The sequence below is a fragment of the Taudactylus pleione genome, unplaced genomic scaffold, assembly GCF_031769625.1.
Source record: "Taudactylus pleione unplaced genomic scaffold, aTauple2 ptg000190l, whole genome shotgun sequence".
NCBI classification, from domain to species: Eukaryota; Metazoa; Chordata; class Amphibia; order Anura; family Myobatrachidae; genus Taudactylus; species Taudactylus pleione.
The window spans coordinates 6,520,652-6,536,751 of record NW_028284592.1 but is presented as its reverse complement, the minus strand read 5'-3'; the positions used below and the strand labels follow the sequence as shown (position 1 = coordinate 6,536,751).

Genomic DNA, 16,100 nt, shown 5'->3' with positions numbered 1-16,100 from the left:
ACACACACACACACACACACACACACACACACACACACACACACACACACACACTTTCTGACTAACATTTTTTTGATTTTGATATTGCCTGCACTGTTCACATGTGGTATCCCGCAGTGATGTTGCGTGGGAATGCTCATTACGTGCATAGTGCCCTATGCTGCAGGGAACTTTGATACATGTTAATGGAATGCACTTCTAAAGCAAGAACAAAGTAAAAGGTTTTGTATGTCCTATAACTAACGCTATATTATTCATGTAGACTAGCTCGAAGGGTTATGCAGAAAAGTGTTGAGTGGCTGCAGGTGTTTAAAGAAGCCTTTATTTGAAATAATGAGAACACTTACTTTAACTACTGTCCATCAGCCCAGCAAAATTCTCCTGCGCACTTTTGAGTACATACCTATACATTCTCTCATGACTCTATTCTTTAGATTATAAAGTGGGAGCTGCTAATAAAAAACCTTCCCATGTTTTTTTCATACCTCCCTGTAGTGAAACATTGAAGGTAAAGGGTCAGATTCAGGTAGCTGTGGGCTAATTAATTATTATTTAATTATTCGCCAGCGAATAGCTTTAGACTCTGGGTTAAGAGCCGGAGGTATTCAGGGGTCTATTTACTAAGCCTTGGATGGAGATAAAGTGAACGGAGAAAGTACCATCCAATCAGCTCCTAACCTTCATTTTTCAAAAACAGCCTGTGACATGGCAGTTAGGAGCTGATTGGCTGATACTTTACGTTCAATTTATCGCCATCCAAGGCTTCGTAAATAGACCCCTATATTACTGTCCGCAGTAAGCCCGCGTGAAGTGCACTCTCGGGGCTAGTCGCAGGCTTACCGTGGGCAGTAATTGAATAGATCCGGGAGCTAAATCTGCGTGGTAAAGCCTATGGCTAATTGAATCTGCCCCATAGTGTAGCTTGTAGCTACTGTTACTTTATATAGCACTGGAGGGGCATTTACAAATACAGGGGTTGATTCAAAGGTGACCCTAAACTTATATAAGTAACGTTATTTTGTCCAAAACGCAGAGCTCGAGATGCGTTCTGGTCAACAACCCTAGCACTTGCATCCAGTGTCACCCAGACACACTTGTGACCTCCCTGTGCCCATGTTGTAGACTGATTGTTTTATCTGCAGCAGACGCATTCATTATTCATTTATTAGGAATTAACTACAAAACAACTTGCATATGCATAAAAAAATGAAAGATCAGCTTGAACAAACTCATGAAAGCAAAATCTATGCCGAGTGACAACATTGGTCAGAGTCAGCAATCATTTGCAAACGGGCAACTGCAAGTGGTTTACTACTGCTTGCGATCATCATCGTCTGCTATTGGCACCTGCCTCTGACCACCCACAAACAATACAGCTGTCCCAGACATATATATGTCATACGCCCAGTGTGCATCTGTAAGAAATTGCATGGTCAACCATTACTGTACTTGGACTACATCCAGGGGCGATAACAGAAATCTTGGGACCCGATACACTGATATCTCTGGGGGCCCCTCCTCAATCTCCCTCAAGCCCCCCTCCTTGGCTCCTCCTCCAAACATCCCTCCCCAGCATGTGCCAATAAATGTATCACCAAATACAAGACACTAATTATGCAGATACAGGAAACCATACAATTTAGGGGTCAATGACAACACACACACACACGTGTCTATAGGGACAGCGGTGGGGCTGCAGGCGGCTGCTGTCTGTAAATGCCCACTGACCGAGTCTGTGACAGTGTGCCTGGCAGGAGGCGGTTTTCTTGCTGGGCTCAGGGCTGCTCCTCGGTGGCGGCAAAAGGAGTCAGGGAAGGGCAGTCGCAGCGCTGTGCAGCATCAACGTCGTGATGTTGAAACGTCACCAAAGGGACCGGACCAAGTGACGAGGTAACTGGAGGGGAGGAGATTATTGCAGCCTGTTAATTAGATTAAAAAAGCTTAATAGATGCTAGAGTCCCGTGTTTTGTGTCCCTGATCCTCTGGGCCCAGTACCCTTTGTCCCCCCTTGTCGCCGGGCCTGACTACATCATATTACCCCATCCTGCTCTGTTCTACTCACATGTGTAATTTTCTCTGTAATCTTTAGCTATGTGAGCAGGATTTCTTCTTTTTCAGCTGTACAGGAAGTGACATAACCTGCAGCATGCTACATCACAATACTTCATACATCCTATTCAAGTCACTCAGTGCTGCCATACCTTTAGAACAGACTTGAAAGCTAGGTGGCTACAAGTATACTTGATTAAGTACTAAGGGGTCTATTTACTAAGCAGTGTTAGGAGACAGAGGGCCTGGGTCGATGGTGGCCCAGAGCGCATGCGCACGACTGAGCCGGCTCCGTTATGCGCGAGACCGGGATAGCAACGGGCAAAGGGGGCGTGCTATCGATGTTGAGTGACAGCACGCCCCCTTTGGTGGGCGGGCCGGGGGAGTGGCTGCCCAAACGGAGGTGTTCCCATGTGAACGCCTCCGTTTGGGGGCGGCCCCACTGACATCACAAGTGATGTCAGTGGGAGAGATTTTGGCTCTGTTAGAGCCGAAATCTCTCTGGGGCTTGCGGCAACGAGACCCTACCACAAGGGTCTCGTCGCAAGCCCGATGGTGCGATGGTCTTGCCCATGGCGACCATCTTCCTGGCCGCTCGCTATAGCTGTGGGTGGTCACCCACAGCTATGCGAGCGGCCAGGAGGCCGTTCTAAAAAAAAAAAAAAGACTGGCCCTGATTCAGAGTGAGCGCTCTGTCAGAGCGACCGGCTCTGAATCAGGGCCAGAGAGTGAAAAGTGATAAGAAAGTGATAAGGTGCCAGCCAATCAGCTCCCAACTGTCATCTCACAGGCTGTGTTTGAAAAATGACAGTTGGGAGCTGATTGGCTGGCACCTTATCACTTTCTTATCACTTTTCACTCTGTCTCATAACACTGCTTAGTAAATAGATCCCAAAAACACAAAGTTGAAATGGCTTGTTAATATGCACTGTGCACTTAGAAGTTTATACTCCTCAGGGGAGGCAGCAAGAGATTTATGTTTATACACCGGTATGTAAGGGGACGTGTGCTTAGTATAAAAGCTGAATTTTATCAGGAATCTGTCTTGAGTGTTGTCTACACAACTGTACAGGCTATACTTATTGGGTCATAAGCGTGCCGGTTACACTAGCTATAGGGTAGGTGAAAGTTTGCAATGATGATGATGACTCGTATCAAACCAAGCATGCACATAGTGGGTGGATGTATCCGAAGATGTGTACAACTCTGCATACGAATGAAAATACACATTTCTTCTGTGCACAAAGTTCTGGAGCAACATATGCCAGATTCCATCCAACTGCATCAATCGCGCATAAGTGCACATGTAAAAAGGAAGCCTGTATGTGTGCACTGAGCCAATATTTGACAGTATAAATGACCCCAATTGATAAAACAAAATCAGAGGTTCCCAAACTCCGCCAGTCCATGTTTTAAGTATATCCATGCTTGAGCACAGGTGACTTAATTAGTACTTCAGTCAATTTGATTTAAGCTGTTGTTTTACTTGAATAACTCTAATATGTGATCAGTATTACTTAATCTATGGTATAGTAGGAGCTAAGAAGGTTAGTGGCTGGGAACTTTTGTATATGGAGCTGGACAAGGCAGGAGGAAGGGAGCAACTGTCCAAACTTGTCATTCATTTAGAACAAATACATTCCGAACGTTTTGTTTATAAATGTGGCATTAGCTTCTCTTTTACAGTGACGAAGTTATCAGTTTAAAATGCCTATAATTTGAACTGTATGAATTTAGTGGTCATGTTCCCCTGCACTTTCAAGCATGAATGTACTTATCTATATAATCTATAGCTGGCCAAACGTGTACAGGTTGAGTTTCCCATATCCAAAATGCTTGGGACCAGGGATATTTTGGATAACGGAATATTCCGTATTTTGGAATAATTGCATACCATAATGAAATATCTTGGAAATAGGACCCAAATATACACACAGAATGCAGTTATGTGTTATACACACCTTATACACTCAGCCTGCAGGTAATTTTATACAATATTTTTAATAATTTGTGCCTTAGACAAAGTTTGTGTACATTGAACCTACAAAAATCAAAGGTTTCATTATCTCAGTCATGCCAAAAAAATTCCGTATTTCGGAATATTTGGATATGGGAGACTCAACCTGTACTAAGAACCGTATTTAAACTCTGTTTATTGTTAGAGTTTATTATAAATGTTTTTGTTTTAGTGCTTAGAGCGTGCACATGCATTTTCTTTTCTTGGCACTATGGTAACACTTTATCATGTTTAAAATTAGGGTGTGCAGTCCAGATCCCCCCCCCCCCCCCCCCCCAGACATATATTTTGTGCTTTCACACTGTGTATGCCTTGGAGCCGAGTATGTGCAAGTACAGGTGATGCAGAATGAGATGTACGCAACCGAGTGGTATCGCCACTTACAGCTGAAGGGGTGTAACTGGCTGGTAATGGGGCGTTCTCGTGTAGGCTAAGTTTGGAGAGGGCGTGCCAACTTAATTGCAGGCTGTGCAGAGTTATCTGTACACATAAATACGCCCGTCTTCATATGGGCCTTTTTATACCAGTGATACGGCTGGTTCATGTGCACACGGATAATGATGACCGATCTGACACTAAGCATACGTATGGGGGCGTCCGGACACAGAGAGCCATACAACTCTGCATACGGACAAATTATATGCCGTTAGGTCCATGTACGCATAACAGGAGCAATTTCGGCTCAACTGCGTTCAACTCTGCTTCGGCCCCACAGTGTGGAGTCCACAGTGAATAATAAGCATGTCAGATGGAACACTATCCTTGTGTCACACAAGTGCTAATAATTGTGTCTCTTGTTGTTCTACAGCTCATCTTGGGATATATTTCAAAATGTAACTTGTTTATTGAATACCCATACAGAGACTGTAGGCGCAAATACACCTATTAAATGGAAAATATTAGGATAACTTATAATTACTCCATTAAGTGTAAGCTTCATTTAAAAGTCTTAAGATTCAATTATGGAGCAAATGCATATTTTCACACAATCCAGGGTGTGTTCAGTCGTCTCATGTTTTTCTTCCAGCATCTTAGTTGGGGTGTGAAATGTACTATACACCCACATGATTGTTTCTGTTGACATTTAGTCCTGCCTAGACAGACTGTCATGAAATAAGGTGATGTAACCTTATTAGTCTGTCAGTCTTGCACAGTGTTGCTCATGTTTGTTGTTATTTAGCGCAGTGTACTAGATCATTGACACGTTTTGTTGTAGGGTAAAAATTAGAGGGTTATTTAACAAATGCGTTTAAGCTTTCCACTCTGTTAGGGTTTAGGTTTGTATATGATATTTAATGCCTGGTGCAAATACTGTTCAGTTAGGGTCTTCTGCCCTCTGCTGGTAGAAAACAAAAACACGTAACAGTTCTAGGTGCAATGTTAATTTTACTGTGCATCTTTTTTTTGTTGTGTTTTGGAAATGTGTTGCCAACAATGGTTAAAAAGGAAAAAAAAAAAGTTTTGAAAAATGTTACTCTTCTGCCGTTATAGGATAATATTGAAAATTAAACATTGTGCAGTGGTCTGAGATATATAGAGGTCCTACAGTTTATCATTACTGTACATTGGGGTCAATCCAATTAGGTGCGAGTTGCCGTTTTCTCAGCATTTTGCCATCCAATAAGAAACTCACATTGAACCAGAGTAAACTCGTATTTTTGTGTTTGTACCTCCCTGGGGGTTAGAGATGGTAGGGTAAATCTTTATTTTAAGGTTAAATTGTTGGGACACTGCGCAGAACCCCTTGGACACCCCCCTAATGACTAATTAGGCTCTATCGATCTATCTATCTATCTATCTATGTGTGTGTGTGTGTGTATATATATATATATATATATATATATATATATATATATATATGTGTGTGTTGTCTACAATAAATATAAAGTTGTAGAAAGATATCAGTTACCTTTTGCAGTTGTCCTGTTTTCAGTTGATCAAACTTGTGATCAAGGAAAAAGTTGGGTTATTATACCTGTAACAGTGTCCACATAAATGTGAGTAGGTAACAAAATTCTATTATCACATTTAAACCATGGACAAGGTAAGATCGTGTGGCTAAATGAAACCAACTTTGCCTTTATGTCCCCACTTGCACGAGTATATGTACATGTCTTATTCTGTAAAAGGCCTGAATCAATCATAACAATGGCAAAATATTATACAGTGGAAAAACTAGAGTGAAAACTAGGCAAAGGGAGATGGCTATTGGTAGTAATAGATGTGCATTCCTATTATTATTTTGGAAGCCTGCACTGCAAACCAATCCTTAAATATGAGACACTTATGGAAATGTAACCTTTACCTTTAAGAAGAGGTAGTCTCCCATTGGCCATGTGCTGTTGGGAGGGTACATGGTGACCTTTGGATAGGTGAGACATGCTGGATTGTAGCTTGGAATGTGGAGAGAGCTCCCGCCACATGTGAATGTTCGCATCAGCACATCGCTGCCTAGCAACGTCCTTGGCACTAGCCTGTGATTTCCTCCTTTTCTACCTGGAATGTGGGTTTAACCGCTTTCGTGGCTGGGGGGTTTGTTTTGCAATTTCAACAAAGTTTGACCAGATAATCCTCTACATTTTTCTCACCAGTTGTTTTCTTATTTACAGTACTTCTTTATTGACTATTAAAAAGCCCTATTTTCAAACACCATAGTAGAGATCATTATAATTGAATGAAACTGTTCTTCTTTGTATCCTTATTTTGGTTTGTATTGTACAGTATGTCCTGTAACCATATGAATGAAATTTGTTCTACCCTTGTAAAGTGGGGGTGGGCTTCCCTTGCGTCCCGGCCATTAATGTCCACCTGTCATGTCTACACAGTGGAAACTGCTATTTTATATGCTTATTAGTAGTTATGACAATCCATCTTATCAATGAATTAGGAACCACTGATATCACTGAGACCTGAAGGCATCTAAAATATTCAACAAAATTACTGTAAGTGGCAGATGCTCTTTATTTGCTGCCAAAGGATACACAGGTGTGTCAGACTAGGTGGATCTTACTACTACGGTGCTTTGCAACTTCAGGCAGTGTGGAAGCCAGGGACATACAGACATGAAATAAAAATCTAAGGAGAGCCCTGCAGTTGAGCTTACAGTGACGGGACTGTTCGCAATGTTTATGATGCAGTAAATTACCCCTGTCCCATTCACTTCCATTTGAATGCCCTTTCACTGCAAAATGAATGGGACCTACCTCCCCAACTGTCTGGTCAAATTGGAATGCTGCTGAATACGTAACCAAATGTGAACTTTGATTTGCATATTGAAGATTTTTTCCTCTTATCCAGGCAGATGTCTTGTAATTCATTTCACCATTTCAATGGGCACAGAAAGTAACATAAAGTAACTAGATGGTTTATTGGAGGGTATGTGTACTGTAATTTAAAAAGTGCGTGTGTCCATACACATACACTCTCTGCTGGGTGTAGATAAAAGATAGACAGTAAAAAGGTCTAAAATTAATAGGTTGACCGGTACAGAAGGTCGATAGATTCGTATGATCGACACAAAAATGGACGACACGTTTCAAAAAAATTAACCCTAACCCTCCCCCAAGTGCGTAACCTTAACTTAAAAATGTTGAGAAAAATAAAATAAAACCAAAAAAGCGTCCACCATTTTTGTGTCGATCATCTGTGTCGGACATTTTAACCTGTCGACCTTTTGTATCTATTTTACCTTTTGACCTGTCACTCAAATAAGTGAAATAATGAACCACCAGCCGTGATATATAACTATATAGGAAGCTGCTACTCAGTTTTGTGACATGACTTGTGGAATGAAATATAAAAAGTAATGTAGAAAAAAAATAGACTTATGTATAAAGAAGTTGTACACACTTGCTAAAGTGAAATGCATTATCTGTTGTGCATTGTATCACATTTAAAAAAATAAATAAATCTTCAAAATCTAAAATGAATAATGTTCATTATCTGCAGATATTCTATGGCATATAATACCTCCTGAAACTTGAGATAGATTGCTACCTAGCACAGCCTTGGCATTGGACCCAAAAACTGTCTAAGGTAATTAAATCTGACATTACTGGTAAATCTGACATAGCTGATAGGTTAGTCCTTCTAAATGTACACCAAAATCTAGTTCTGAATTGATACTATTGCTGATTCATCCTTTTAGCATAGACAAATACATGTAGGCAGATAGAAGATCAGGGATATTCTGCAACTTGTCATTTCAATATTGACTTGATATATTATCGTATATATTTCTATCACTATAGCTAGGGTCACTGGACTTAATAGCAAGCCCAGGTTCTGCCACTCCTTCCTACCCCCAGCAAAAGTCAGTGCAGCCTCAGAGAAGTGTGAGCTTGCAGGGAAGTCACAGTGCTAAACCTATAATGTGGCTCAGTGGAAGCCATGGGAGGGGTCCCCTATCATAATCTGACACTCAGTGGAAACTACCACCCACTACTCTCTGCACTCCTGACTGTAGCTACAGATCATTTTCCTTTTTCACTCTTATTTCTGTATTTACAGCTGACCCCCACCTATTATGACAGGAGGCTTTTGCTCTCTGAAGCACTTTAGTTGGGATTCACCTAAATGAATAAAACAGAACTGTATGTTTAAATACTAACAGGTAATAGGGCCCTGCTTGCAATCCGTAGTGTTTTACAGCTGCTTTTTATAGAGAAAATGACTAAATAGTAAAAGAAATGCTGCATTTCCCTTGTGCTTGATGAAAGACATTTTTAGCAGTATACATTAATGTTCCATAGACAGATATAACACGTCTTATTACACACTTAGCTTTGTGTTGTAATAACGAATTGTGTTTTTGTTTAATTGTAATACTGTATGTACTCTATTGGAAATGATATACAAAATGCTTCAAAGCAACATTTTATTTGATATAATATTCTGAATTATAATGGGACAGTAATGTGGACAATCTATAACTTTATCCACAAATTTCTCAAACTGTTTTTAATCACTATTTAGATCAGGGTTTTAGGTTGAAGACCCCTGATTTAGATTAATGTATCCATGAAAGGGGCAATCATTGCTTTTTAGTTTAGGTATTGCAAGTATGTTGCACAGTGTTAAATAGTGAGTACATATTCGTTATCGTAACCTTGTTTTTACTGTAGAAGTGTAAACAACCTAAAGACTCATTCACACATAAACCCTGTTAAAATGGGTAGAAATGCAGGAAAACTAACACATTTGTATATTTCTATAATGATAGCGCTCATTAATGCATGTGAAATTGAGCATGCTGCTTCCGAACATGTTAGAACACAATGGTGGGAGTAGCACCACTGACTCTTAGTAGTTCTACTTTACAATTGTTTATTAACATATGAAAGTGGATAGTCCAAAATGTATTAAACAACTTAATTTGTAAAGTGCTTCCCCTGTGTGTTTGACCTGCCCTGCACTTTTGTCCACAAAAATAATAGAGACATTCTAGAGGGAGCTGCAAAAACATTTAGCCAGTCACTGCTTGTTCTGCATTTACCCTGTAGACAATAAATCCCAGCATTAGCATGCAGGTATGACAACAGCATGTAATGGCAAAGCTGCAGGGAGCGTGACTGTATGGGTGCCTTTGTAGGATTCCAGCGTAGGGAAGGACTCCATATTCTTCAGCTCCAGGTACTTCTAGATTCCATGTGTACATATTTTCTGTCACTACTTGTTTATAGCCCCTGTGTTCTGTCATTACTTATGATTAACATTGTTGTAGTACAAGTCTTCATGCAACCAGGAACCTGTTATTCCGAGCCACCTCGCCATATAATGACTTATGATCACATAAAGACTTTTTGTCATGTCTTGACTTGACATTATGTAAATCTGTTATGTTTGGTGTTTATTTCTTGAGGGGCAGAAGAATGCATTAAATGGTCTCTCATCAGACGTCTGATTTAGGCCCGTATTCAATAAAAGGCGAAAAGCTGCGCCGATGCGCGGCTTCGCCACTTTCCGAAGTATCGCCCTATTCAATTCCAGGGCGTTTTTTCGTCTGGGCGAAAACTCCATAGGCAAAAACAGGCGTAAAAGTTTCTCCACCCAAAGGCAGAAGAAAAGATGTGCAAAATCCCTATCTTTGAGTAAAAATGTGGGGATGTGGTTCAGAACCCTTTGAACACCATCCTAATGACTAATTAGGCAAAAAAAAATGAAAACGTTATCTGATTACCCCCTAAAAACAACATGTAATTTTTGGGGTGAAAAATGTAAAAGGTGTTTGAAAATGGGTTTAAGTATTGGGTCAGGTATTTTGGGGGGCTGTATGGATAGGACAGGTGTTCTTAAGATTGCAGGAGGCTGTAGCAGCTGTTTTTTCTAAAAGTTTTTATAAAATGCACTTTATTAACTCCAAAATATACTAGTACCCATTTAGTTGTACCCCCAATTGAACTATTATTTTCACCAAAGAAATTACTTTATATAATTTTTTTACGCTAATGCAAAACTGCATATAACAGCCATTTGCCTCAATTTAGGAACCCAAAATACTTTTATTACAGCCATTAATACTTCTATATTGATTACCAAGGTCACTTATGCTTTTTTTGGGGTACACACTGAATCCCCCCCAAAAAGCTATCCTTTTTGCTAGTTGCTGCATTCGAACATCCGCTTTTTTACCTGTTTTGCAATTGAATAGGGTGAAAAGCAGGATCGCGCATTGTGAAAGCACGCGCTAACTTCGCCTCAAAACAGGGGAATGAGGCAAAAACATTGCACTTATCGCCGATCTCGGCTTTTCGCCGATAATTGAATACGGGCCTAATCCGAAATACATGTGAGGCACGAGGCTAATAAACGTAACAGTAACGAAGGGCCAACTTACAGTAAACTAAATTAAAGCAAATTTTACTGATGGCTTTAGTATACAGCTATATAAAATATTATCCAGAATACTTTTATTTTAGGGTTTTACTGTAACTTGCAGCACAAATGCCTAAAATTCGCCATTCTGAATTGGAGATTCACCATTTTCCTTGTCTGGTTCTCATAAAGTTTTCTGGAAACTGCTTTGTAGCCTTCCACAAACCAAGGAATGCCATTAAAAATGTGTATCCATTTCATTCTCTTATTAGAATATCTCGCTTTGCATAAAAATATGATTTTTGTGCAGTTCTGAACAGCAGTTGATCCAGTACACTAGGGAATGCGTTTCATTGGGAAATATGGATAACTCTGGCCACTGGCTAGGCTCCTTCTGCCAATAAAACTCTTAGAAGCTGACTTCATTCAAGGAATGATCCTTGTATTTGGAAATTTACATTGACTCCAGGGTGCAATACCAACACAAAACATTTTCATAAACAGTTGCCATACTTCGGATGTATTGTTAGTTTCTGCTATTCCTTCACACTAAAGGAGCCAATGCGGAATTCACATGTTTTTCTCTCTATAATCATGAAATGGTCATCTCTTCTGATATCAGTGTTTGCTGTAGCATTTGTTATTTACTATTGCTTTGCTCTTGATTAAAAACAATTTCATCCTGTGCATGTAAGTTGTAAGACTTGGCACATTGTTACGAAGCTCTCATTCATGTCTCAATCCACTTGGTGTCACTGTAAATTAAAAACTGGCAAACAGGAGGCTGACATAGATACAGCATGTGTGACATGCGGAGATCACCACAAAGTAGATATAAATATATAAGATACAATGTGTGTAGAACTTCTTACTCTGTTGGCTTTATCCAGTCGTTAGCCTGTGGTGGTCTGGCAGGAGAGTGTGGATATGCTGACTCTGGTGTACAGTATGGCACAACTGCCGGTCACTTCCTATTTGTGTGGAATCATTTTGATACATTTTTCCAGACTCTGCAATTCCCATATGAGCCTTGCAGTATTCATTGTTCTAACTGAACGGGTCCCCATGAATGGGACTAAAGGGTTGTATTTGGAGATCATAATTGCATACTCTGTTTGACATACTAGTCCTCTCTCAAGTTAATATTAGTTTGTAGCAAATCCAGTTACAGTACTGATACAGAATAAATAGCAATTCCAGAGATTTACTCGCAGTCAGAAAGTGTACATGATAAAGGAGCAGTGCTCCCTGCAATAATACATTGCTTGTACCAGATTAGTGGTTTTATATAGAAAAGTTTTTTCTGTTTTACGTCAAACCCCACAAGCCAGTACCCTCCTTGTTTTTCCAGTTATATGAAAAATCGGAAATGATTTACCAACCACCTATGAAGTCCAAAACCATTATGACTGGCCAAATTAACTTGTGTGGGGCCAACAACAGATTTCAGAAATTTGTCTCTTAAGCCAGGTACACACTGGAGCGACATCGGCCCGATTTGGCTGATTTGGACACATCGGGAATATTGTGCAGTGCGTGTGCCCAGTTTGCGCGCTCCCACAGTCACATGCGATATCTAGTGGTTGGCCTTGCTCCGCGTCCAATCACACGATATTACATCCTCCGCCATACACATTAATGAAGGACGAAACGAGTGATCGTGCTGTCGTTCGTTAAATCGGGTAACGTGTACTGGCAATCGTGCAATGTCCAGGATGAAGGCAAATCGCCTTGAACGTCGGAGCGATAGCTGGTCATTCCAATGTGTACCTAGTCTATATAATACACAGCAAGAGAGAGAGTGGGTTATTCTGCATTTCGTTTGGATTATCTCTACTGAGCTTTAAGCATTATTTTTCATTGGGTTATCCTGTAATTGTTTTACAGGTTGAGTCTCCCATATCCAAAATGCGTGGGACCAGGGGTATTTTGGATATCAGAATGTTACGCATTTTGGAATATTTGCATAAAATAATGAAATATCTTGGGAATGGGACCCAAATATAAACTCAGAATGCATTTATGTGTTGTATACACCTCATATACACAGCCTGAAGGTAATTTTATACTATATTTTTAATCATTTTGTACATCAAAAAAAGTTTGTGTACATACATGAAATTCAGTTATGTTTCATATACACCTTATACACAAAGCCTGAAGGTTATTTTATACTATATTTTTAATATTTTGTGCTTTAAACAAAGTTTGTGTACACTGAGCCATCAGAAAGCAAACGTTTCACTTTCTTTAGTCTTGCTTAAAATATTCCATATTTCGGAATATTTGGATATGGGAGACTCAACCTGTATTATGTTATGCGTAAGTGTATATGACATGTGGGATAAAATAAAATAAACTTTGTCCAATAACACATCTACTCTCTGTTTTTTCAGGCAGTTAAATTTGGACCTAATGAATAACGGTTTTACCATTTACCAACCCAACAGCCAACTCTGATATGGAGCACACTGAAAATGTTAATGGACATCTTTATGGTACAGTATTGCATTTTGTTATCGTCTTATTACATGGATGCATATTTTTTTCTTTTGTCATATTAGTAGCATTTTAGCCTATGTGTGTCCTACAGTGTGTGGAGCTGGGAGTATGACTACAATATCTGTTTGCCTGAGTTAGTATACTTTAGTCCAGTAGAGATCAGCCACTCAGGTAAAAATTTAATCGTTACATTTTTGTGTATTTTTTCCTGTCCTGGAACAGATCTAGCAACTTCTTTTGTTCACTTGTCTCTCAACAAACACCATTATCCTCCAAATCCCAGCAGCCCAGGTCAGATTTATTGGAGAAAGGGGGTTGGCGAGAGGAGCAAACACAAACTAACTTATGATTAGTACTACTCCTCATACCCTCCACTGCTGCCAGTTAATAATTCATTACCAAAATTAATTTGATAGCTCTGAATTACAGAACCGGCACGGCCTCAGGAAAAACTGCCATATCAGAACCAGTGGCTCTGACCCGATGGCTCATGGTTGGTAGCGCAGCTTCAAGTATACAACAGTTATTTGTGCAAATACACAGAAGAAATGTATGGAATGTGTATAGCTTTAAGTTTCTATGAGCAAAGACTGTGCCAAACCATTAAAATATAAAAGTACATAATAAACTATTTCTTGTTCTAAGAATGACATTTCTTTCCTCCCCTGTCAGTTGGTTATGTTCTACACTTAATTCTTGCTCAAACATTGATCTTTGAACACTACACAGTGTATCATTGACTAGATGAAGGCATGCCACAGTACTGCCAGCACGTTGTTTGGCAGGGAATCTTCTAGGCTTTCAGTCTGGATATTGTCAGTGCTACTCATGTTTGAGTTCCCATACAGTGAGCAGACTGGAAGTCTGGAATATGGGGCAGTAGTTTACTTTATCAGAAATGCATTAATTGATTGTACAAATGTTCCATGCCAAGTCAGTAATAAAGGAGGTAAAAAAACAAAGAAAATGGGCACGTGAGCGTCAGAACTTGACCATGGAGCAAGAAAGTGGTCTGGTCTGTTGACTCACGGTTTTTCTTTACATCATGTAGACAGCCGGGAGCATATGCATCGTTTACCTGGGTAATAGATGGCACCAGGATGCACTATGGGAAGAAGGCAAGCAGGCAGAGGCAGTGTGATGCGCTGGGCAATGTTCTGCTGGGAAAGCTTTTTGACCTTCATGTGGATGTTACTTTGACAGGTACCACCTACCTAAGCATTGTTGCAGGCCAAGTACAGTACAACCCTTCATGGCAACGGTATTCCCTGATGGAAGTGGCCTCTTTCAGCAAGATAATGCACCCTGGAATGATTTGAGGAACATGACATAGAGTTCAAGGTGTTGACTTTTCCTCCAAATTCCCCAGATCTCAATCTAATCGAGGATCTGTGGGATGTGCTGGAAAAACAATCGAGGCCCCACCTCGCAACTTACAGAACTTAAAGGATCTGCTGTTAACGTCTTGATGCCAGATACCACAGGACACCTTTAGAGGTCTTGTGGAATCCATGCCTCGACGGGTCAGTGCTGTTATGCAGCTCAAAGGAGACATACATAATATAAGGCAGGTGGTTTTAATGTTATGGCTGATGGGTGCATATACTGTGTGGTGTGTATGTATGTATGTATATATATATATATATATATATATATATATAATGTGTGTGTGTGTGATATATACAGTATATAATCCAAAATTCAAGTGGCACTCACAAAATTCAATTATCCCAATTGCTGGGGTGCATAATCTCAGGCATCACAACAGAGTCCATCCATAGTCAGCCATAATATATTAGTACAATGGGAGAGCACTCACCAGTCTTCTTAATGCAAGCAAAAGAGTATTTTTATTTACTCACATCATGATAAACAAGTGTAGAAGTCGACGTTTCGGGCCATACACAGCCCTTTGTCAAGACCCAAACACCAGAGACCAAAGTGTAGAAGAAGCCAGATGACATTGCAGCGTTTTTTACAGATATATATATATATATGTGTGTGTGTGTGTGTATGGGTTGAGTATGATATCATGACGGGTGAAATACTGACGTCAGAATCCCGATGCTAAGAAATCCCGACAGGGGCAGGTAAGTACACTAACCCTCCCTTAGTGGTGCCTAACCTTAACCTCCCCAAGGAGTTGCATAACCCTATATCCCCCCCCCCCTTACCTGCACCCTGATCTGACCCTCCCCGGGGGGTGCTTAACCCTAACCTCCCCCTGGAGAAGCCTAACCCTAACCCCCCCTTCCCGCAGCTTAACCCTCCCCAGGGGGTGCCTAACCCTAAGTCCCCCCTGGGGGGCAAAAGCCTAACCCTCCCTCCACCCCTGTGGCTAAAAGCTAAGGCGGGCCGGTTTACCTTACTTCGGGAAGCTATCTGTCGAGATTCCGGCGACAGGATTCAGACGGGCGGCAGTATTTCGATGCCTGTCTTTAGTCCCGTGTTGGGATTTAGACAGATGACTTCCTGGCCATCGGTGTATCAACTACATCCCATATATATAGGGGCTTCTCCCCTGATGACGGTATGCACCGAAACAGCTGTAGGGACTAAATGCTGGTTGTTGTGATGGACCCCAGCAATGCTGTTACTCACTGAACAAGTATAGTATGATATGTCGAAGATGTCTTATGCTTTGCCGCTTGTTGGTGTGCTACCATGAAGTAATTACTTACGGACATTAAAATTATATTGCATTTGGAGGAAGCGTGCT

General features: G+C 40.6%; 1 protein-coding gene across 6 annotated transcripts in view; it reads left to right on the top strand.

The window, feature by feature from the left end:
* KANK1 (KN motif and ankyrin repeat domains 1) overlaps positions 1-16,100 on the top strand; it is a 199,986-nt gene that overhangs the window by 104,334 nt on the left and 79,552 nt on the right. For 5 of the 6 annotated variants that reach the window (XM_088476599.1, XM_088476601.1, XM_088476602.1 and 2 more), the window contains one exon: positions 13,276-13,377. In XM_088476599.1, the coding sequence (XP_088332725.1) occupies positions 13,341-13,377 (37 nt within the window). In that variant the 5' untranslated portion in view covers positions 13,276-13,340. Of the gene's footprint in view, positions 1-8,014; positions 8,102-13,275; positions 13,378-16,100 lie in introns of all 6 variants that reach the window. The other variant, XM_088476603.1, reaches the window with a different exon arrangement.